We start from the raw sequence: 25,871 nt of genomic DNA, 5'->3' as shown, positions 1-25,871 counted from the left end.
AGACCCGTCTCTACTAAAAATAGAAATAAAAATTATCTGGACAACTAAAAAATATATATATATAGAAAAAATTAGCCGGGCATGGTGGCGCATGCCTGTAGTCCCAGCTATTCGGGAGGCTGAGGCAGTGGGATCGCTTAAGCCCAGGAGTTTGAGGTTGCTGTGAGCTAGGCTGATGCCACGGCACTCTAGCCTGGGCAACAAAGTGAGACTCTGTCTAAAAAAAAAAAAAAAAAAAAGAACTTTTTCTTTAGGACCTTCTTTTGTCCCCAGAAAGACAGTGACATTAATCATTTACAGTGTACCTCCTTTTTTTTCCTGGAAATTATTCTCCCAGCTTTCAAGATGCCACATTACCCATTCTGGTTCTTCTTCCCTGATTTTCCACTCCTGGTTCTCTGTTCACTACATTGTGTCCCTGTATTAGTTTGGCTTCTTCACAGAAACAGAACCACACTATGTGTCTGTATATGTATATATTTACTACAATTATGAAGGCTAAGAAGTACAAGATCTGCAGTCAGCATATCAGAGACCCAAGAGTCAATGGTACAGTTCTAGTCTAAGCCTCAAGGCCTGGGAACAAGGACAGCACATAGTGTAAGTTCCAGTCCAAGTCTGAGTCCCTTGCCAATAGAACACTCATGCTCCAGAACAAAGAGAAAGAGAGAGAGAGAGAGAGAGAATGAATTCTCTTTCTTACTCAGTGTTTTATTCTATTCAAGCCTTTGGTGGATTGGATGAGGCCCACCCACACAGGGGAGAGCAATCTGCTTTACTCAGAGTCTACTTATTCAAACATTAATCTCATCCAGAAACATCCTCAAAGACACACCCAGAAATAATGTTTAAATATCTAGGCACTCTGTGACCTAGTCAAGTGGACACATAAAATTAACCATCACAAGTCCACCCCTCGTCAACTTGGCACTCATACATATCTCCTTAAATCATACTCAATCTCCCAACAAAGACAATAACAAGGTCATAATTCTGCCTAACATGATACAACTACCCTGCATATAACTGATAATATACGAACTCCTTTCCAGAATAGGAGATAAAATACTTGAGTATGTTTACTCCTTGAATCTCATAGCTTGAATACCATGATGTAAAATTTAAAATTCTTAAATACTATGATATAAATTCCTCTAGTGGGTCACTAGGGGTAACAGTGAGTGGTACCACTTCCATTTCCAACCCTTGATTCCTGGACCCGTGTATCCTGGCTATGGGAGACACAGTATCATATATTGGATACTGGTTCGGAGCATATACAGCCTTCTGGAGAACCTTGTCCCAGCCCTGCAAAGTATTGCCCCCTAGTTGGTGCTGTAACTGAGTCTTCAAAAGGCCATTCCACCATTCTATCAAACCAGCTGCTTCAGCGTAGTGGGAACATGGTAAATTCCAGGAGCATGGGCCAACTGAGGTCTTTCTTTTGCTATGAAGTGAGTTTCTGGATTAGAAGCAATGATATATATGTTTAAAAAAATGACTTCTGCCCATTAAAATTTATAGGAGGCTATTGGTTTGGACTGCGCTCCTGAACTAAGCTCAACAGACCAAGCCAAAATGGAGTCACTCACGCTAAGGTTCCTAGTCACCAAGTTGAAACTAAGTTATTTATCTGAACTTCTGAGATATCAGTGGGGAGAGGGAAAGAGATAATAGCCAAATCCCCAAATAAGCCATTTTCAGCTCCCATGATAAGGCAGTCCCTCTGCTTTAACCTTCACAAGGAAAGTTACTTTGAAACACTCAATCCAGTTTTGTTCCGTTTCTGCTTTATTCAGCCTTTTTCTGCCAATAAAACCAAACTCCTTTGCTCAGTTCATTGGAATACTCATTCTATTTTATAAGTTTGAGATGCTCCCCAATTCTAAAATCGCAAATGAAAGCCAATTAGGCTGGGCATGATGGCTCATACCTGTAATCCCAGCACTTTAGGAGGCTGAGGTGGGAGGATTGCTTGAGGTCAGGAGTTTGAGGCTGCAGTGAGCTAGCCATTCTCCTGACTCAGCCTCCCACTAGCAAACAAACCACCCCATGTTCCACACAATACAAGAGCTTGTGGAACAATACAAACTGTGGATGGATAACTAACAAAAAACAAACTCAGAGAGGCATGTCACAGCTTAGGGGTATCAGAAAGAGCCCAGAAAGGGGAAGTAGATGGGATTTGTGTTCAACATTTTTTCAATATGGATAAGACTTTAAGCATCATGTTTATCTAATCAGTGAATTCTACAAGGCTGGAAGACATAGCTAACTCATTAAATATTGGAATCAGAACCAAAATCAACAAGATGAAATTAAACAGGAATAACAGAAACTGTTGTGCTTAGGTTGAGAATAGCAGTGATGTAAGGAGAACAGCTGGCCAGCAGTTCAGATAAAGACCTCAGCATTTTGGTTCAACCCAAGCTCAAAGACAGGCATTATCATGTACTAGGAGAAAAAAAAAAAAAAAAAAGACTTAGATTCAACAAACTCTATCTCAAATGCTAATTTCATCACTCAATTGCAATGACCCTACCCTCTGTCTCCTCAATATAAAATGGTATAGTACCAAATGCACTGAACGGTAAGATTAACAAGATAACACATGTTGAGCATGTCTGAATAGTGCTTAGAATATGGGAGATATTCAGTGAACATCGTTCCACAGCTATGTCCCTAGCACCCGGCACAATGCCCCCCAGCAGTACATTTAGTAGGAGAGACATCATAGCAGTTGGCAAACTAATTACTGAAACATTAATTTTTGTCTTGCTCTCTTTACTGTAGGAGGCCACAAGAAATGGGAAGACATTTAAGTTTTGTGTGCTAATATTTGAGTCCTTTCATGGCATTTATGCGTCAGGGCCAAAAGCAGAAGTTTCCAACCACCAGAAGCCAAACCAGCCCCACAAAAATACCCAGCCTTCAAGAGAGAAATTGGATCTATCAGTGGAAAAGTGTTGCTGGTGTGTGGGGGCTGGGGGTTGGGGAGATTGGAGGGGTTTCTGAGATTTTGGGAAGGGATGGAGTCTTATGGATGGATGGAAGGATGGAATCCTGTCCTACATTCCCATTCAGACCCTCCTAAGAGGTGAAAGGCCCTCTAAAGGGTGCCATCAGAAAGCCACAGCAACTGACCACCTTGAGACCTGCCTTGAGGGCCATGGTTCCCATGCCCAAGCTGTGCTCAGAAACTGTGGACTCTCCTGCCTTCAGAGGACTGTGTCAATTTGGGCAGCGAGCACAATCACAGCCACCAGTGTGCATTCCAGTCCAGTGCTTTTCTTGGATACCTGGGCTGTGAGATACTCTTAGACTCTTGCACAACCAAGGAACAGGGGCCAGGAGGGTATTAGAACTGAATTTGATGATTGAAGTTAAATTTACTGGTTAAATGGGTGGGGACATGCAGCAATGGACCTGTTGTAAAGAAATAAATATGACATTCATTTTCATCCAAGTACTAGCAAGTATAATTCATACACTCTATGAAGTAAAAAGGGCTTGTACAGTAGGTCAAACTCAACCCTACCACTCCCATTTCCCAAGCATCACTTCTTTCATTTCCAAAATAGAAAGAATTATAGCTAATTCACAAAGATTTGGGGAAGATTACATGAGATAACTTACAGCAAAAACCTAGCATAGTTCTTAGGGTAGTGTAGATGTATTTTATACAAATTTGAATTCTGCAGATTTATAATAGTCCAATAAAATATAAGTCTCATTATATGGCAAAATTTGAAATAATGTACATCCCACCTTATATTTATTCCTATGTAAAAATACATCTTGAATGGGTATCGATTACTAATCATTAATTGAATGTGGAGAATAAAAAGAAAAGCAGAAATCTAGGATGACCACCACAGTTCTAATTTGGGTGACAAGTGATGATGTCATTTACCAAAAAAGCCCTAGAATATGAAGGTTGGGGAGTAGTCCCATAAGACAGAGAGGTGGGAAGTAATGTGTTTACACTGGACATGCTACGTAGTGGATACTTTGAAACATTCAGATGGAGGTTCCCATTGAGTACCCATTCAAGTGGAGTTACCCTTTCTCAGAAGAGAAAGCTGGCTGGAGATAAATAGATTTATCAGTCATGAGTAAACAGCATATAATATACCGCATGTATCTGAAATCACTTAGGGATTGAGGATGGAGTGAGAAGAACAGAGAAGCAATGAAGGAGCCCTTACAACCACCATCATGGGGATATGTTATCCCTAAAGGAATCTTAAAAGGAATGGCCAGCAAGATGAACAGAAAACCAAGAGGGGTATTGTCACTGAGTCTGAGAGAGATTTAATGCTGGAAAAGGTGTCTTCTGTGTCAGGTCACAGAAAGGTCAATAGAATCATAAAGTTTTCACCAGCTATTGCGGGTCAATGGTGGGTCTAGCTAGCACAGCTTCAATGGGGGGTGGGGGGTAAAGAGAGGCTACATGAATGTCAGCTTTAAGGTAAGTGATACTTGCACTGGATGCTGCACTAATCAGATCATACTTGGAATATTTTTTTCTAGCTCTAGGCATTATTGAGTGTGAAGCACTGATTAGAGGAGGAAGCCATTGTATATGAGAATCAAATAGGCACCAAGATTAGTAATGGAAATAGAAGATAAATTAGAAAATTTTGGAAAACCCAAACAGATCAGCCATATTGTAGGGAGAAGAGAAAAATGAAACAAAGAGGGAGAGGGCAGAAATGTGGGATGGTGCACATTCTTTTAACCACAAGAGTGACAGGAGCCAGGAACACAATGGGAATCAGATCCTGCAGGATTAAGAGTCTCAGCACAGAGCAACCTCCACTCCCTGTCGCTCTAGCAAAGGACTCCTCTGTGATGCAAACAGCATTACAAGGAAATCCTCAAGCTATGAAGTGAACCATAACTGGTGCAGAGACTTCAATGACCTGGGAGAGTGCTTTCCACATAAAAGGATTAACTTGACCCTGGGTGCTCAAGAGACACCCTGGGTTGTTGCTTCTCCCACTCATTCTGATCCAACTCACTGTTGAGTAATAAATCATGTGGTTACATATTCACATTGTCTTGTATAGTTTTCTCTCACATTACTTTCTGAAGGGAAACCTCAGGATCAGGATAAGGAGGAAGCCCAGTATAAGGGTACAAAGGGATCCAGGCAACTTACTGGGTAGAGAGCTCCCTTGCCCTCTCAGAATGTGGGAGAAAACATGGTCCAACCCACTCTGTGAGGAACCTACAAACAGGGAATTCTTAGAGGATGGCAGCTAAGAGAGTGGCAGGGGTGGAGACAGGGAAGGTTGAGACTAGACACTGTCACAAAAGAACAAACAGTTGAGTGAACTGGGAATAGGTAACCATGAAAGGGCTAGAAAATAAAATGACAGCTATGCTTAAATAATTGACAAATTTGGTCTTATTCTTTGTGGATGCAGCAGAAGGATAAAATACTGGGAAGCCACTTTCTCTGCTCTGATATAAGGAATAACTTTCCAATTTATCTTTCCTAATCCTAATCTTTCCTAAAATGGAACAGAATGCATCCTAAAGTCAATAGACTCTCAAGCACAGAGAGCACTAGACCAGAGGCTGTATAAATATTACTGTTAATGGAAATGCTTCATTCCCCTGGCCTCATATCTCCCCCTGGAAACACTTCAGTAACACTCTGGGCCTCTCTCACCCCCACTCTCACTTCTCCCCAGGAGAAGAGTAGGAACATACCTGATAGGGGAAATGGGAGAAAGAACCAGGCCTATAACTCGGCTCCTGCTCCACCCTGCCCTAACCTGCATGCATCCTGATCTGCCCTCAGCAGCACAGGGGAGGCCTGCAGTTGTCCAGCTGTGCAGTAACTGAGGGGTGAGTCTATCTGATTCAGGAATGAAAGAATGAAGCACTAGCCTTGGTCACTGATTTTAAGACATAGTTTCCTATTAGCTGTATCAGATAATATTGCCATCTGCCTACTTCTCAATTGGTTCCAAATTCAGATAAGGAAGAGGGTGTTATTACATTGCTCTGTAAAACCTCAAGAATATCTGTGAGGAATATTGTCTAAAGTGCTCTATATACAGAATTCTGTGACTCTATGACTTTTCAGACACTTCTAGGACCTTCTAATGTAATGAATGCCTCTCTGACATTTCACACTCAATGAATCTAAAATTAAATTTCTCTTCCTCCAAAACCAGCCCACTCTCCCAACATTGCTGCACATCAAAGATACCATTGGCTTCACATGCATTGAGATTTAAAAGGTTAAAGCTTCTAAATGGTAGGGAAGCTGGAAACATACCTATAATGATTCCAAATCAATACCAACATCATAGAGTGGTGGTTGAAAGCCTGACTGTAACTGCCAAGACCTAGAGAGAGTGCAGAATAAAGAAAGCAACCCAAGGTCAATACTTGAGGTGCAGTCAGAGAGCTGGGGATTGGGGCAGGGGGAAAGGGCAGGGCAAGAAACCTATCATGAGGATAGAGAAATAATTCCCAGAGAAAAGAACCAGGAAATGGCATGTCACAAAAGCCAAAAAACAGCATTGACGGAAGAAGCAGAATCAAATGCAACTGAAAGAACAAGGAAGATAAGTAAGCATAGGCAACTGGATTTGATGATCAAGAAATTCCTGGGACCTCAATGAGACCAAGTTTGTCATGACGGGACTGAAAGGGAAAAATCATGTTTTATTCAGTCAGTCAACCAACATTTATTGAGCATCTAGAGGTTGTGAATTCAAAGCAGAGAAGACACTGTCCCTGTCCTCAAGACACATGTAGTCCAAGAGGAAAACAGAAAATAGGCCATTATATTACTAACAGAGTAAGAAGTGCCTCAGGGACTCTGGGAACAGGGAGGAAGGGTAACTAATCAAGGCTGAGGGAGAAGGCAGAAGACCAAAGATAGCCTTTGTGGCAGAGATGACAACTGAGCTGGGTTTAAGCAGGGGTGAGTCAGGCAAGAAAGAAGAGGGCCCTACACAGAGAGTGCATGATGGGAGAAGCATATGGCCAGAGTGAGTGCCTTCCACTTGTGTAACAGAGACTGACTCTGCATGGCTAGAGCCAAGGGCTACTGTGGGGCAACGAAGGAGCATGAAGCTGAGAGATAGTAAGGGGCTGAACATGAAAGGCTTTGTGCAGCATGTTAAAACCAATGGGGAGTTCAGGAGAGATTTTAACCAGGACTGTGACATAAATAAATGTGATGTGAGAAAGACAATTCTGGTGGGCAAATGAAAAATGAGTTGGGAGGTCAAAGTCCAGAGTAGGTGCTGGAAGACCAATTAAGTAGCTTTGATAATCATGTCACTGATAGATCATGAGTGCCAGAAAGAATGGAGAGGAGAAAGCAAGATTACAAGGAAAAAATAAAGAATGTGCAGTGGGGGCTGAAAGAGAAAAGTCAAAGATAATTTCCCAATTCTAGCTCAGTCAATTGAGTAGACGATGGTATCATTCACTTAGAAACAGGATACAGAAGAAAGAGAGGATTGGACAGGATATAGGAGAAAAAAAAGGTTGGAGAAAGGAAATGATGACTTGGCTTGTGCCTTCGGAACACTGAAGTAGAGACTGTTTAAAGCAGTTCTTGAGTGTCTCAGCAGGCAGGTGGGAGGTAGTGTCAAGAAGTTTGACCACACATAAAAGGGGAAAAATAAAATACTAACTCAAGAAAGAAGCAAGATTAAAAAATGTTTTCTAGGAAAGGAGTGAACTGAACACATTTATAGACAGGAAGGAATAAATCAAAAGAAAGAAATTGAAGATGATGGGGCAACAGAAAGCAGGATTGGCAATTCTCTCCTATTTAATGTTACCCTATAGTGCAATAAAAGGAAGGTTGTTTTCAGAATATAAAACACAGACTCGAGTTAATTGATAAACTGCTTCAGTGCAAATCACAAGCCACCCTGAAACAGATGGTAAACTGCTAAAATGAATTAGGCTCCACCAACCATTTCAATGGAACATTGTATGGTATATGGAAAGAAAAACACTTAGCAAGACAGGAAGCATGAGTCAGGAATAAGTGGTCAGTGATGTGAGTCATGCATTTAAGATCAGTAAAGAAGCTGGCTCTGCTCCCGACTTCATTATTTCTGAGCCTCCCACCCCTCCAATTCCTCAGCCTCAATGCTGCCTTGCTTGCTCAGCCCTCCACTCTACATATGGTTGGTCCCAGAATTCTGGTGATGCTTTAGTTCTCATGAGGGTCCTTTCCTTTTCATTCCCACAATGCTATCTTAGTGCTCACTCTTAGAGGAATCCTCTTCCACCTCCAGATTTCACCGAACCCCCTTGACCAACCCAGGGCAGGAGGAGGGGGAAGGAAGTAGGGTGAAGGGGATAAAGAATGGCTTCTAAGTCTCCTATCACATCACTGACTTGTGATGATCCCTCACTGTCTGCTGGTTAAAGCCCAATTCCTGAGGGGTACTCAAGGCTTCAACAACATGGTCCCAACCCAACTTTCCAAATTTATATCTTGTTAGTCCCAACATAAATTCTCCATTATCCCCTTTTCACAAATGAGACAACTTAGAAACAAAAAGATTAAGCAACATGCCTAGGGACATGCAGGTAGTGACAGAACCGGCCACTCAGACTCCACAGCACACCCTCTCAATTTCCATGTGGCCGCCTCTTTCTGGGGTGTAGTTTTTCATTTTACATATGCTAAATCATTTTGCAAGGGTGGTTCCTGCTAAAATTAATGAAATTTCTACAATTTAAAAGTCATGAAAACTTTCAATCAAAATCATTCATAAACTCTTTAACTTACATAGCATTACTGATTAAGGCTAAAGTGATGAAAGTAAGGTCTGTGGGTAGAGCAACCGTCTACCAAAAATAAACTGTTCCTAAAGCAATTTTTAAATGTTTTGTTTCAACTCCTTTTTCACCCACACCGCAACTTGAGCCAACATACACATAGTTCCTTGATAGAGCAATGTGGTTTTGGAAACTTCCCTTATCTAAAGCCCACACAGTACATAGCTATGAAACCTGGAACCACTCTCTGCTTTGGTGAAATAAGACCCCTGAGGTTATCAAAACATGGATTTGAAAAGTCATCAAGAATACTCTTTTGTTTTATCATTCCAAGTAATTTAATCAAACAGGCCTGAACCATCTGGTTCTTCTACAACATGGTACTAGTTTTAATAGCTATCCAGGTTTTTTGTTCCCCTAAGTGAGAAGATGAGTCATTAGCACTACAAAATCTAAAGGTGATTTTATAACTGTTTGCAAGTCCACACGCTATATATCTTTTAAAAACAAAAAGTCATTAGTTGTTTAAAACGAAAGACAACCCTAAAACAACAATTACGTTATTAAACTAATCAAGCAATTTTATATATTAAGACAACTGCATTACTTAACTACATTATTTAGACTTTCCAAATTCATCAACATAAGGCTTTTCTCTGTGTTGCTTGGCAAACTACACAGAAGGGGGAAAAAAATCCCTTCGTTTTCACAGAAAACAGTCTTTGCCAACCCTCCCACTAGCTCTCAGTTTGGCCAGCAGTTTGACCGATAGTGTATGAGCCCTACCATCTGCTAAGCAGCATTTCCTAATGGGTAAATGACACTAAGGAAAAAGGCTGCAAAACAGAACCTGACTTGTTTTTGTGAGTTGATGTAACTGAACCTAAGAAGCAAGACTACAGTTTATATCTGTTTTCCAAGTAAGTTCAAATTGTATCCCATTCCAAATTGCTGTTTTCAATTATTCCTTCAAAACATTAGGCAGCCTGTATCTACAAATCTCAATTTACTCTAAAAACACTTCCAAAAATTCTAAATAAAGTTCAGACCAAATTCACATTACACTTTGCTTAATCCATGAGAATTAATTAACCAGAGAAGTCACCAGATTAAATGCATTTTAAAAATGATTTTAAAAATTAATTTTGTAAATCTATTATATCAATAAATTTAACAAACCCAACCATTCAAGATATCAGTATTAGAAAAATTAACTTCCAGGTTTATATATAATACTATCATATAAATCCACTTTCTTATTACTTGTGCATTTTTAGTGGGCATTCTGCACGTTATTTGGGAAAACTTTGAGGATATCTCTAAAAATTATACTGTGTTTTCATGTCATATCAAGATCTAGTTACTTTAAAAAAAGTTATCCTGGTGTTTTTAAGGGTAGAACAACTAAATAGATATACAATGGTTCTTAATTATTGCTTTTTGTCTCACCAATAAAATATTCATATATATTCCATTTCTTTAGAATTCTCCAAGAGGAAGGATATATAGAAGCTGTAAGTTTAGCAAACGATACAGGAAAACCAGGTTCTGGTCTCAGTTTTGTATTTGTCTGACTTTGGGGATGTCATATAATTTCTCAGATCCTCAGCTGTCTCTCTTGTAAAACGTAAAAGCTTAGCACAAAAATCTCTAAGTTCTCTTCTAGCTTAATCATGCTATGGTTTGAACACTTTGGCAGACTACAAATCTGAGCCCCAAAGGGCTCTATTTTATTTCCCATGGGGCTGGGGATGGGAGAAACTGAGGTGGAAGAAGGCACTGGAAGCATGGTCACAACCCATGACAGGGTATCAGAAAGTAACACTTAAAATGCAAAAACTAGCAATGATTTTCATTGTCCTGAGCAACATTCCCCAGTAATTCTACGAGTTTCCCATATTCTGAAATGGGATTTTTCAAAGTAAATCTAAAGCTTTGATTAACCCAACATAAATCTTTCATATTAGATTAGGATTTGGTGGGGAGAAAAGGGTGAGGAAGTTTTAAAGGTCAAAGGCCAAGGAGGGCTGAAATCACCCAAGATCATATTGCTGGTAAGTAGCTGAGGCAAGATTTAAACCCCATTCTCCCTGAATCCTAATCATGGACTTTTAACTACTATACTGTTAAACAAAAAGATTGCTGATGAAAAAATATGCAATTTCGTAGCTTGTCAAACTGTTGAATTTTCCATGCACAAGTCTTTTTTAGGCCCTGGATCACATTATGAGATGGTTTGCTGACTCTGGGTGCTGGGGTTCTATATTAGTTGGCCTTTTTAGACCACAAAGGTTTGAGAGAGGGAAGGGGCATTAGACCAGAGTTCAGCTGCAGCATTAATGCACTGATTTATTAAACACTACCCTGCTTCTCACCCGCCTTGATTGTTCCTTTGTTGTTGTTTTGCTTTTTTACTGCAACCCACACAACAGCTTTTCTGGCAAGGAGGAATGTCCTTTTAAATAATGACTGATGACTGGCAGTTCAAATCCACATCCAGTCAGGCAGACTCTACTGATTAATTCACCCAAACTCCACCCAAAGTCCTTTTTCCCTAGCAATTAGACATGGCCTTCTGACAAAGTTATAGGCTAAAACATAGTGAAAATCTTGACTGTGAGGTTTTGGGGAAACTTTGGCTTTCCTAATAAATAAGGATCAACAATTATGTTGCCTTCTACCACAGTGTTTTTCCCTCCTTCTTCTGGCCTATTAAGTAAACATAGCACTGGAAGTGGAATAGCCATACCGCAACAATGAGACAACAAGCAAGAAGACCCTAAGGACTGTGGAGGGAAAAGATATAATGACTCCATTTTTACTGGCATTGTGGGTGACCAGCCTTGGACTGCACCTTCCTCTGCACTTTGTGTAATACGAAGCAAATAGCCCTTATTTCTTTATGTCTTACCATCAGTCATGTTCTTATATTGATAAGTAAAGGCAGTACTTCCTGATACATTTGAGAATTACTGGACGAAAAATCCATAAAGAAAAAGATGATTTGTTCTTAAAAAATATGAAGCCTAAATTTTTCCAAAACCTTATCCTTTTACTCTTCTGTTTCACCCAGCACTAGAATATTTTTGTAGTTATTGAAAGCTTACCTTTTATGCCTATTCATCAATAAATGTTTAGACATTTGACTTTCACAAACAAAAGGCTTGAGGAAAACATTGATACTTTCATTACAGATCTGTGCCATCTTTCTTAATGTTGAATTGGGACAGCATAGGGTAATTTCTTTTTTTATTGATACAAATTGTACATATTTGGGGAATACATGTAATATTTTAATACATACATACAATGTGTAATGATCAAATCAGAGTAACTGGTATATCCATCACTTCAAACATTTCTTTATATTGGGAGCATTCCAATTCTTCTCTTGTAGCTATTTTGAACTATACAATAAATCATTGTTAACTAGTCACTCTGCTGTACTATTGAGCACTAGATCTTATTCCTTCTATCTAACTGTATTTTTTTATTCATTAACCAATCTCTTTCCACCTGCCTCTCCTTCCTATCCTTCCCAGCCTCTGGTACCCAATCTACTCTCTATCTCCACAAAATTCAGTTTTATAGCTCCCATATGAGTGAAAACATGTGACATTTGTCTTTCTGCTCCTGGCTTATTTCACTTAATGTAATGACCTCCAGTTCCATCCATGTTGCTGAAAATGACAGGTTTTCCTTCTTTTTATGGATGAATAATATTCCATTGTGTATATGTACCACATTTTATTTATTCATCTGTTTACGGACACTTAGGTTGAAAGACAAGCTTGGCTATTGCAAATAGTGCCACAATAAATATGAGTGCAGATACCTCTTCAATATAACAATTTCCTTCCTTTTGAATATATACCCAGCAGAGGGATTGCTGGGTATATGGTAGTTCTGTTTTTAGTTTTTTGAGGAACCTCCACACTGTGGTCCACAGCGGTTCTACTAATCTGTATTCCCACCAACAGTGTACAAGCATTCCCCTTTCTCCACATCCTCACCAGCATCTGTTGTTTTTTGTCTTTTTCATAAAAGCCATTTTAAGTGGAGCAAAATGATAACTCATTGTGGTTCTGATTTGCATTTCCCTGATGATTAGTGATGATGAGCATTTTTTTTATATACTCATTGGCTATTTGTATGTCTTCTTTTGAGAAATACCTACTCAGAACTTTAGCCTATTTTTAATCAAATTATTTGGGGTTTTTGCTATTGAGTTGAGTTCCTTACATATTCTGGTTGTTAATCCCTTGTCAGATGGATAGTATGCAAATATTTCCTCCCATTATGTAGGTGGCCTCTTCACTTTGTTGATTATTTACTTTGCTGTGCAGAAGCTTTTCAGCTTAATTTAATCTCATTTGTCTACTTTTGCTTTGGTTGCCTATGTTTCAGAGGTTTTACACAAAAAAATCTTTGCCCAGACTGATATCCTGAAGCATTTTCCCAATGTTTTCTTCTAATAGTTTCAGGTCTTAGATTTAAGTCCTTAATCCATTTTGATTTTTTATATACAGTGAGAGACCGAAATATAATTTCATTCTTCTGCATATAGTTACCCAGTTTTCCCAGCACCATTTATTGAAGAGACTCTCCTTTCCTCAGTGTGTCTTCATGGTGCCATTGTCAAAAATGAGTTTGCTGTAAATGCATGGATTTATTTCTAGGTTCTCCATTCTGTTCCATTGGTTTATGTGTCTGTTTTTATGCTAGTATCATACATTTCTTTGGTTACTATGGCTTTGGAGGCTATTCTGAATGTAGGTAGTATGACACCTCAAATTTTGTTCTTTTTGCTCAGGATTGCTTTGGCTATTCAGGGTCTTTTGTGGTTCCATATAAATTTTAGGACTGTTTTTTCTATTTCTGTGAAGAATGTCATTGGTATTTTGACAGAGATTGCGTGAAATCTGTAGATAACCTTGAATAGTTTTGACATTTTAACAATATTGATTTTCTAATCCATGGGCATGGGATATCTTTCCTTTGTGTATGTCCTCTTCAATGTCTTTCATCAGTGTTTCATAGTTTTTCTTGTAGAGATAGTTCGCTTCCTTGGTTAAATTTATTCCTAGGTATTTTATATTTTTTGTAGCTATCATAAATGAGATTGCTTTCTTGATTTTTCAAACTGTTTGCCATTGGCAAATGCTACTGATTTTACTATGCTGATTTTGTATCCTGCAACTTTACTAAATTTATCAGTTCTCAGAGGTTTTTGGTGGAGTTTAGGTTTTTCTAAATAGAATATCATGTCCTTTGTTAAGAAGGATAATTTTACTTCTTTCTTTCCAATGTGGATGCCTTTTCTTTCTTTCTCTTGCAGAGTTGCTCTGGGTAGGACTATGTTAAATAAAAATGATGAAAGTGGACATTCTTGTCTTGTTCCAGATCATTGGGAAAGGTGTCCAATTTTTCCTTGTTCAGTAAGATGTTAACTGTGCGTTTGTCATATATAACCTTTATGTTTTAATGTATGTTCTGCTCCTTCTATACCCAGTTTGTGGAGAATTTTTATCATAAAGGGATGTTGGATGCTAAGTCTTATTGAATGAATTTTCAGCATCTGCTGAAATGATCATATGGTTTTTGCCCTTGATTTTGTTAACAAGATGTATCACATTTATTGCTTTGTGTATGTTGAACCATCTTCGCATCCCTAGGATGAATCATACTTGATCATGGTAAAGGATCTTTTTACTGTGTTGTTGTATTTGGTTTGCTAGTATTTTTGCTGTGGATTTTTACATGTGTTCATTGGGGATATTGGGATTTGGGATAGTTTCAGTAGAACTGGTATTAGTTCTTTAAATGTCTGGTACAATTCAGCAGTGATGCCATCAGGCCTTGGGCTTCTCTTTGATAGAAGACTTTTTACTACTGCTTTAATCTCATTACTTGTTATTGGTTTGTTCAGATTTTCTGTTTTTTCATGGTTCAATTTTGGTAGGTTGTATGCATCCAGGAATTTATCCAGGCTTTTAAATTTGTTGGCATATAATTGTTCATAGTAGCCTCTAATGACCCTTTGTATTTCTGTGGTATCAGTTGTAATACCTCCTTTTTCATTTCTGGTTTTATTTATTTGGGTCCTCTCTTTTTTTTTCTTAGTTTTGCTAAAGGTTTGTTGATTTTGTTTGTCTTTTCAAAAAAACAGTTTTTCATTTTGCTGATCTTTTGTGTTGTTTTCTTTTTTATTCTCAGTTTCATTTGTTTTGCTCTGATCTTTATTATTTCTTTCCTTCCACTAATTTTGGGTTTGGTTTATTCTTGCTTTTCTTGTTCCTTGAGGTGTATTGCTAGGTTTTTTATTTGAAATCTTTCTACTTTTTTTTTTTCTGAGAGTCTCCCTCTGTCACCCCAGCTAGAGTACAGTGACATCATCATAGCTCACTGCAACCTCAAACTCCTGGGCTCAAATGATCTTCCTGCCTCAGCCTCCTGAGTAGCTGGGACTATAGGTACATGCCACCACATCCTGCTAATTTTTTCTATTTGTAGTAGAGATAGAGTCTCACTCTTGCTCAGCCTGGTTTTGGACTGCAGATCTCAAGCAATCCTCCTGCCTTGGCTTCCCCGAGTGCTGGGATTACAGGTATGAGCCACCATGTCCAGCCATCTTTCTACTTTTTTGATATAGGCATTTATTGCTTATAAACTTCCCTCTCAATACTGCTTTTACTGTATCCCATAGATTTTGGTATGTTGTATTTCTATTTTCATTTGTTTCAATAAATTTTTTAAATTTCCTTCTTAATTTCTTCATTGCCTCATTAATCATTCAGGAGTCTGTTAAATTTCCATGTGTTTGTACAGTGTCCAAAGTTGTTCTTGTTATTGATTTCTAATTTTATTTCATTGTGGTCAGAAAAGATATTTGATATTATTTCAACTTTTTTTAATTTGTTGAGACTTATTTTGTGGCCTAACATATGTCCATCCTGGAAAATGTTCCATGTGCTGATAAAAGAAGGTATATTCTACAGCAGTTGGATGAAATCTTCTATAAAATGTCAGGTCTACTTGGTTTAGAGTGTGGTTTAAGTCCAATGTTTCTTTTTTGATTTTCTGTCTGGATGATCTTTCCATTACTGAGAGTGACGTGCTGATGTCCCCTACTATTAATATTTTGCAGTCTCTCTCTCTCTCTCCCTTTAGATCTATTAACATTTGCTTTATATATTTGGTTGCTCGAGTGTTGAGTGCATATTTATTTACAATTGTTATATCCTCTTGCTGAAATGACCCCTTTATTATTTTATAGTGACCTTCTTTGTCTCTTTTTACAATCTTTGACATTAAGTCTATTTTATCTGGTATAAGTATAGGTACTCCTGCTCTTTTTTGGTTTCAATTTGCATGGAGTATCTTTTTCCATCCCTTCACTTTCAGTCTATGTGTGTCTTTATAGTAGAAGTAAGTTTCTTGTAGGTGGTATATATTTGGGTATTTTTTAAAATCCATTTAGTCACTCTATGCCTTTTAATTTAATTCATTTACGTTCAGTGTTATTATTGATAGATAAGGACTTACTACTGCCATTTTGTTACTTGTTTTCTGGTTGTTTTGAAACTCTTCCTTCTTTCTGTCTTCCTTTCTGCTTAAGTGATTTTCTATGGTAGTATGTTTTAATTCATTGCTTTTTATTTTTAGTGTATCTATTATAAGTTGTTGCTTTGTAGTTACCATGAGGCTTACAAAAAAAATCTTATAGATATAAGAAGTCATTTTAAACAGATGACAAATTAACTTGGATCACAAAGAAAATAAACAAAGGAAAACCCAAAAAACTCTACACTTTAACTCCGTCCACCAGACATTTTGACTTTTTATTGTCTTAATTTATACCTTTTTATATTTCCTGTATCTTAACAAGTTGCTGTAGTTATTATTTTTGATAGATTTATCTTTTAGTCTTCATACTAGAGATATGAGTGGATTATACACCACAATTACAGTATTAGAGTATTCCAATTTTGTCTGTTTATTTATTATTACCAGTTAATTCTATTAATATAGAATTTAAACGTTTTCTTTTTGCATATTAGCATCCTTTTCTTTCAGAATATAATATCTGCAATAAAAAAATTTACTAGAAGAGCTTAATAGAAAATTATCCATTTGCATAAAAAAGATTATGGAACTTGAAGAAATAGCAATAAACACTATTTAAAACGAGGCACAGAAAGAAAAATAAGGCTAACAAAAAAATGAGCAGAAACTCAATAATCTATGGGACAATATAATTAAGTTAACTAATGTATGTGTAATTGGAGTCCCAAAAGGAGGAAAGAGACAGAAAAATATCTGAGGAAATAATGGCTGAAAACTTTCCAAATTTGCTGAAAAGTATAAACGCACAGATCCAAGAAGCTCAATGAATTCCAAGAAAGAGCAAAACAAAGAAAACTATACCAACACACATCGCAATTAAACTGCTGAAAAGTCAATGATAAAGAGAAAAATCTTAAAAGCAATAAAAAGAAAACAAAGACACATTACATACAAAGGTAGAAAATTTTAAACCACTAACTTATTTAAAGCAATGCAAGCTAGCATACAATGGAATTACATCTTGAACACAGAATGAATGAAATTTAAAAAAACAGCCTAGAATTCTAAATCTAGTGACAATATCTTTTAAAAATAAAGGTAAAATAAAAGACTTTTCAGAAAAATAAAAGCTAAGAAAACTTAGCAACAACAGACCTGTGCTTCAAGAAATGTTTAAGGAGGTTCTTCATGCTGAAGGAAAATAGCTCCAGATGAAAACCAGATCTAAACAAAAGGAAAGAGCACTAAAAATGGCCAACTTGTGGGAAAATAGAAAATACATTTTTCTGATTTTTTTAAATTTCTTTAAAAGCTCACTGAACCTCTCGCCCTATCTTTTTCCTTCCTCCTTCCCATATAGTTCTGTCCTGAAGTTATTAGGTTGGGCCAAGCAGAGTAGGCATCCGTGCCAGTGTGGGGGGAATGGGAGGAACTGAGGCAGCCCAGAGCAGGGTATCAGAATTAGTGTGCATGGAAAGGAGGGTATCCACTGGTGGAGCAGCCTGGCACAGGGTTTTTGAGCCCAAGAAGGGTGAGAGGAGTGTCCCTGAGGAGGAATGGCCCAGGAATGTTGGAGCCCAAGTGGGAAAAGAAAGGCAAACCAAAGAAGCATGGCTTATTGTGAAGTATTGGAGTCCAAGGCAGGTGAAGCCCAAGAAAAGGACATCTGCCCAAATCCCAATCCTGTACACTGATAGGACACAATGAGAAAAGCACAATAGAATCATGGCTTTGGTCTTTCTAACCAAAAATGCATAACATAACTTTACTCATGAGGAAACAACGAACAAGCCCAAACTGAGAGCCATTCTACAATAAAACTTTCCTAATCTTCATGTGAAGGTCATAAAAACTAATGAACGACTGAGGAATTATTCTAGACTGAAGGAGACCAAGGAGACATGATAACCAATTGCAACATGTGATCTAGACTGGGTCCTTTGGCTAGAACATTATTGGGACAACTGAAGAAACCTGAATTTGGGGGATTTTGATGGTTGACTGCAAGAGAATCCTCTTGTTTATAGGAAATACATCAATAATATTTATGGATGATAAGGCATCATGTTGGCTACTTACTCTCAAATTGTTCAAGAAAAAAACTTCTTTGTTCTATACTTACAACTTTTGTATAAGTTTGAGATTGTCAAAAATAAGTTATATATGCTAGATAAAAGATTATTGACTGTTTAAAGCAAAAGCAATAAATTATATTATATTAGTTTATAAATATATAGAAATAAAATATATGCCAATAACAGCACAAAGCACAGAAGAGAGAAAATAAAACCATATTCTTTTTAGGTTCTTATATGTAAAGTGGAATAAAATTATTTAAAGGTAATATGTGATATCTTAAAAATTTATACTGTTAACCCCAGACCAGCCAGTGATAAAGTAAACAAAGGAATATTTACAGTTAAAAGAATAGTTCATAGAATAAAAAAAAAAAAACCACTGCATAAGTGTAGGAAGGAGTGTGATGTGGCTTAGAAAAACAACTAAGAATGACATATTAATATTGTCCCATTAATATGACATAAAAAAGAAATAATTAGGGCAAGAATAATAGACTTTATTACATAAAACTTTAAAATTTCTATCACCAAAGGACTCCACAGGCAAAACTGAAAGCAAACATTAGTGTGGGGAAAAAATCTTCATGTATATTCCAGACAAAAGGCTAATATTGCCAATAAGTAAAGAGCTACTATAAACCAGCAAGAAAATTATAGGAATTACAATTTAAAAACAGACAGCAGGTAATTTGTAAAGGAGGAAATAATGGGCAAAAATACCCTTATCCTAACTCCATATAATACATAAAGAGCAAGATTATATTATATAATGTATACTGGATTCATACAAACCTGTAATATTGCTCTGTCAGGTAACAATGAAATGTCAAATTCTTCACCCTCACCTACAAAATAGTCTTCCGAAAAACTTAGTTCAGGAGAAATGGATGTGTCTTGAGCAGTGATTTTTAATTTTAACTTATCTTTCCATTCTTGCAGTTGAAGTTCATGTTGTAACAACTGCAATGAAAATAATTTACAAATTTCATGGAATTTTTGTAAGGTTCAAATGAGATGATAGATATAAAGCACAGTACTTGACATAATGACAGCACCAACTAAACATTATTTATCATCATTATTACACAAATTATAATTTCCCATGTGTATGTTTAATATTCTCTGAACCACCAAAGCACCATAGATCATTTCCATTAATTGTCATAAAACAGTGGCAAAGGCAGTCACCTTGAAGATCTGATCTAGTCTCCTTTTTTATAAATGAGAAAGCTGAGGCCCACAAAGTCAAGGCTCTCGTCCTGATAGAAATGGTATTTGGTGCATGGAAGGGAGGTAGTTAACAATGAGATAACAAAAAAGGGGAGTCAGAAGGAAAGCATTGGGGACTTGCCAGATTTACTGTTATAGGAAGTCCCCATTTTAACTTTTGGTACATTCCTAAAAACTGTGTAATAAATAAAAAGCTCTATGGGTAATAAGTATTCCATTCATAAACACACACATGCACAATACTGGTGTAATATATATACATATCAGAGCCAAAGGAGGAGCACACATGGAGCACTAGCACACACAGGTGTTCTGTGCCTCTGCTCCCAGCACAAACCCACCATCCTCACTCTATTTAAGTGAATGAAGAATGATTGCTAGGCCAAGAAATTGTGTACCTAGAAGAAAAGGTTTTTTCTAAACAACCATCTAAACATCCAATTAGCCAAATAAAACACTTATATATTTAGGATAATATAGTATATATCAACTACAGCAGTGGTCCTCAACCTTTCTGGCACCAGGGACCAGTTCTGTGGAAGACAATTTTTCCACAGACAGGGTGGGGGGTTGGGGGAAGGCGGAGCTCAGGAGGTGATGTGAGTGACGGGGAGTGGCTGTAAATATACAGGAAGCTTCACTCACTAGCTCAACACTCATCCCTTGCTGTGCGGGCCGGTTCCTAACAGGCCACGGACCCGTACCAGACCACGGCCTGGGGTTGAGGACTGCAGAACTACAGCATGCAAAACATAAGCTCAGTGTATGGGAAAGACTAAGAGAACAATACTGTCTGCTCTCTGGGATGTTCACCTTAAGGCAGGTGTAAAGGGGGATGACTGGTCATGCACAGTTATCTATTTTACTACCAGACAATCAGCCATCAGGCACAGAGGGCAGGGAACAAAACACTAGCATGGTGGGACTGAAAATTAGTATAACCTCTATGGAAAACAGTATGGAGATTCCTCAAAGATATAAATGCAGATTTACCATTCAACCCAGCAATCCCACTGCTGGGTATCTACCCAAAGGAAGTCATTTTATCAAAAGGACACCTGCATTCCAATGTTTATCACAGCACAATCCACAACTGCAAAGATGTGGAATCACCCTAAGTGCCCATCAATTCACGAGTGGATTAAGAAAATGTGGTATGTGTGTATATATATGTATACACACAAACCCCATGGAGTACTACTACTCAGCCATAAAAATGAATGAAATAATGTCATTTGTAGCAACCTGAATGGAACCGAAGACCATTATCCTAAGTGAAGTATCTCAGGAATGAAAAGGCAAATACCACATATACTCTAATAATTAGGAGCTAATTCATGGGCACACATAATCACAAAGAAATGTAAGGTCATTGGAAATCAAGAAAAGGGGAATGGGGTAGGTGTAAAAACTTACCTATCAGGTACAAATGAACACTATTTGGGTGATGGGCACACTAAAAGCCCCAAATTAAGCATTATAAAAGCTATCCGTGTAACAAAAACATTTGTACCCCCTTGATTCTTTAAAAAAAATTTTAAGTGGAAAAAAAAAACCCACTAGCTTGGTACACAAAGTGGTGAAAGCACTGAATGAGCAGACTAACATAATGGTACCCAAAGTGGAACTGTTTAACTGGCAATGTTGACAAGGCAACAGCTAGAGGACAGCCACCAAGAACACCAGCTCAAAAGCCAGAGATCATAAACTCCTAGAGAGCAAGAACTACGCTTTATGCATCTCAGTATTCTCTGCAGGTTCTAGCACTGTTTTAAGCAGTATGTGAATAATAAATCTTCTTAAATTCTCTTGCTGCATGTGTGGTATTGTCAGTCTCAATATCTGAATCAAGTTTAAGGGCATTGATCTATGGGACAACCACAAAAAAGGGGGATTTAATTTCATCTTATTTTTCTCTTTTATATTTATCCCGACTTTGTATGTCAAAGAATATTCATAAAATATTGGCAGTAAACAATGGAACTACAAAAAAAAATTCCAGCATGTTTCTATGTCTGATCCTAGTAGTTACTCTGAGTATTCTAAAACAACATTAAGTAATGATATACTAATAGCTGAAGCAAATTAGAGTATTTTTTAAGTTTGAAGGAGTTTATTTATGTCCTCTGTTTCAATTGCTTTAATTCCCAGTGAGTGTCCCAATTAAGAACGATCCTGTAAGTTTAGCAATTTAGTAATTTAAGGAATCATTTAGTAGTGAAACCGTAATTTATTAAATGTTGAAAAAGAATAAATAGCAATTTAACCTTATCTAGAAAAGGAATAAATTTATTCAGTCTTCACCATTTATTCCTCTATTATAATCATATCAAAGTTTCTCTTCCATTTTGGACATCTATTTATCCATCTAAATATTTGTTTTATTAATAACAATATTCTTAGTTTCTTTATCAATAAATTTTAAAATGTTAAAAGATTTCTCCTTGATATTCATAGTTCAAATGAAACAACAGAAATTATTAGGAAACATTTGGGGGTACCTGAAGTAAAATTTAAATTATTAAGTTAAAAAAACAAGGACCCCACCAAAAGTACAATATTCAGGATTTTAGTATTTTCCATACATATCATTATTATCTGAGGTAACATGAATATAACTGAAAATTTCAGATTTGTAAAAAATTGTTTTCAATATAGCATACCATTTCATCTTCTTTCTTTTGATTCTTACGTATTGCTTTTTCCCGCCATTTTTTTAGGATAATTATCAGCTTGCGATAATAGAGTATCTGCTGTACCCGCATTATTATATCTGAAGAAAATGTATTAGATTAGTATATATAGTTAAAGTTGTTCCCAAAAAAACAAAGTGATTTAATGTTCTATGATGTTTATAATCTGAACCAGTGTTGCATCTGATAGTTTTTGTTTGGCTTAATTACACTTGAAATTAATTACTTTTGACAACATTAGATAGTACTCTCGGGATTTTCTTAACCTATAAACATCACCTTTGCCTTTAAAAAATAAGACGTAATAACTGCAATAGAAATGTCAAGACATGTATCGTTTCTTTTTTTTTTTTTTAACAAGTCTGTTCTTCATAAAACTAGAACTTCAAAACTTACTCATATAAGAAATACAATCATAAGGTAGCATTCAGCTCCAGTGCCTTTGAATTTAATTATATGCTCTATGATTAAATGGATTACCTTATGCATGTTAACCACGGGCCAATAGCTCAAGTACGGGGGCCAGGAAGGAAGATGACTGAAGCAGGCTTGCGGATACTGCCCACAGAGGGCAGTGGGTTTTAGCTGTAGCCACTGTTTCCTCTCAGAAACAGAGGCCCAGTATTTTTCTTATCTTTTTTTTTTTTTTCCTTTTCTCAAAATAAGCAGGATATCTGGATTTTATACGACTGAAATTTAAACTTTGGAAACAAATCTTTTTAAATTTTAAAATATTGTGCAAACAGATGAAAACATGAGGGCTACAAGTTTTCAATACCATGGTTGGAATTTTAAAGCCTCTCTCTTCTCCCTTTCATCTGCCTTTGTGGGTCACTGCCCCACTAACTTTGCAATTTTGTCCTAAAAGCTAAGCTCTTCAGGAAGCCTAGAGCTCAACTAGTTTAGTTAATTAATAGTTCTCAAATTGGAATATTCTCACACAACTAGAAAATGAACAAGCATTTAACATTGCTTATCTGCTCAGTTCACATAATTCATCTACTGAACAACCTGTTTCTTCATTATGCTGAAGGTTTTTTGGTTCAGTCAGGAGAACTGAATAGATCAATTGTAAGTTCAGCTCCCAAACAGAGGAACAAACAAAACCAGATCCATCTACTGTATTATTTCAGTGACCTTTTAAAGGACAATTATCTTCAAAATTTCAACATTTTTGAATCAACAAGCAAAACAGTGGTTTGGAAATTAACGATTTCTTTAAAATATTAAGGGTTTTTTATAATTTATTTTAAGTTAAATGCCTTTTGGTTCAATTGCTTCCCACTAAAATAGCTTTCCATATATTCCAATGCTTAGGCTGATTTTGGTTTTTATCCTTTAAGTTAACAAGTATAAAGTAAAAAATTCTGGAAGGAATTACTATGCTGTATTAGCAGAGACTCATATTTGTATATCACTTAATATAACAGAAGATTATTTATATATACTCTAAATAATATCAATTTATAATATTTCTTAGACATTGAAGGCTTTATTACAGCATTACACAGATATATAATATAATAAAATGTTTAAATGTTGGTTATGTTTTATTAATTTTTTTATTCATTTTAATGGTACCATTTAGAGAATCATAAGTTAGGCTTATTACTAATATTTGGAATGTCTGACAATTCTCATGCAAAATTTTCACTTTTTTCACGATCAACATTGTGCAGAACATATTCTGACCTAAGGGGAGATGAAAGGAATAACATCCATGAAGTGCCACAATATGACTGTAACTTGGATATTTTTGAGAGATTATATAACTCTGAAATTACCTGATTTTATTATAAACAGGAATATAAATTCTTGTTGCATAAGCATAATAAATACTTTCTAAAAACATGCTCCTGTGTTATATAATGGTAAGTTCGAGAGGAACAAGACAAAAGGGCAAGAGATAGAAGGGGTAGAAATATGGAGAAGCAGCAAGTGGATGGTATTTGGGAAAAAGGAGAGAGGGTAGAAGGAAACAATATTGGCAGGTTCACATGGTGCAACCTAAGAGTGAAGGAGATTGGAAGGAAAAGGAAAAGAGACAAGAGATAGAATTAGAGAGAAACAAAGAAGGAAAGTGCAGAAGCAGGAGAAGCCCTGAAAGAAGGGAAGAAAAGTGAAAATAGAAACACAAAGGAGGAGCAAGAACCCACCACAAAGAGGGAAAGGCATACAAAAGCCAAAAGAATAATCTAGAAATGCAGAGAGGAAAAGAAATTGGTAGAGAAGTCTTTCAGCTTACAGTGCACTCAGGATATGGATTTTGAAGATTGTTATCACCTACCATTACAACCCTGAGAAATTCTAGTTAACCAGTCCCCAAATCATTACACTTATGTTAAAACTTTGGGAGGGTCCACTGTGCCTGAGGTACCAACAATAGGCAGTCAAAAGGAAATAATTCTCTGGTTTTCAGCAGCCATAAACAAGGCATTATCTGGAGAGCTACAAAAAAATCTAAACAAAAGGCTAGAATTTTTTAATCCCTACTTCTAAGATCACATACATGCACTGCCCACTCACTACAACCACCAAAGTCTTATTATGTAAGAGAAAATGTTTTTTCTTTAAGTTTCCTCATATATACATTAAATGAAATATTTGTAAAAAATATAGAGCTTTCTGCAAAAATAGTCAATTTTGGTACCCACCCATAATATACCAGCTCTCTAATCTATAAAAAAGCTGATAGTAGATCCTATTTATATTTATATATACATATACACAAAGACATATAGGATTGATTTTAAATATTTAAACTTTCTATTACAGTAAAATCCTTTGAGACAAATCTCATTAAGTATTTTAAATTAGTGGCTCTACTTTCATTTCATGACAATTTTCTAACCATAAAAATGATAAATTCTCTAAGTGTACAAACTATGCTTAACTGTTAGCTTTTTGATTCTTTGAATGAATGGATACAAAAACTAATGGGCTACTATGGAAGGATTTACCATTAAATATTTCTTTTTGATTTTCCATATAAACATGCCAGCGATGAAATACAGATTTTTGAAGTCTGAAATTGTAATATGCCACTGCTCTTTTCATTTTTTCAGCCAGGGCCTCATCTTCACGTACCCTAGGTATTGCTATGTCTCTCCAAGTGCTCCAAGCAGAAAATACAGAAAAATAATATTTTGATGTTAGGGCAACATATCAGTAAATAAAAAGGAACAAAAAGTGATACCCCCTTTATCCCCTCAAAAACCACAGCACAGAAAGAAACTTCTACAAATTGAATATGACCTGGAAAATTCCTGATAGTTTTAGAGGAAAATGGAGATTATATGACAGTTATATTTCTTTTTGGGTAAGATAAATAATTGGAGAAAGTCATGTTGTCATAACTTCAATTTATCAAAAGAATCACCCTAATGATGACTATTTTTTAAAAAAAGGAATCTAAACTCTAAAACATATCTGGCCCCAAGGGTTTCAGATAAGTGGATTATAGACCTATACTTTCAATTTTGAGGTTTTATTTTTTGAAAAAAGACAAAGTTATATTTTGAAGAAGAAC

General features: G+C 36.6%; 1 protein-coding gene across 1 annotated transcript in view; it reads right to left on the bottom strand.

The window, feature by feature from the left end:
• FBXL13 (F-box and leucine rich repeat protein 13) overlaps positions 1–25,871 on the bottom strand; it is a 183,267-nt gene that overhangs the window by 133,481 nt on the left and 23,915 nt on the right. The window contains exons 5-7 of the mRNA XM_045564287.1: positions 25,303–25,457; positions 22,313–22,422; positions 19,212–19,379 (exon numbers count right to left, since the gene is read on the bottom strand). Coding sequence (XP_045420243.1) covers positions 19,212–19,379; positions 22,313–22,422; positions 25,303–25,457 — 433 coding nt within the window. The remainder of the gene's footprint in view (positions 1–19,211; positions 19,380–22,312; positions 22,423–25,302; positions 25,458–25,871) is intronic.

This window comes from Lemur catta, chromosome 11 (genome assembly GCF_020740605.2).
Source record: "Lemur catta isolate mLemCat1 chromosome 11, mLemCat1.pri, whole genome shotgun sequence".
Lineage (NCBI taxonomy): Eukaryota > Metazoa > Chordata > Mammalia > Primates > Lemuridae > Lemur > Lemur catta.
Note: the sequence above shows the minus strand (reverse complement) of the source record. Positions and strands in the feature narration are given on the sequence as shown.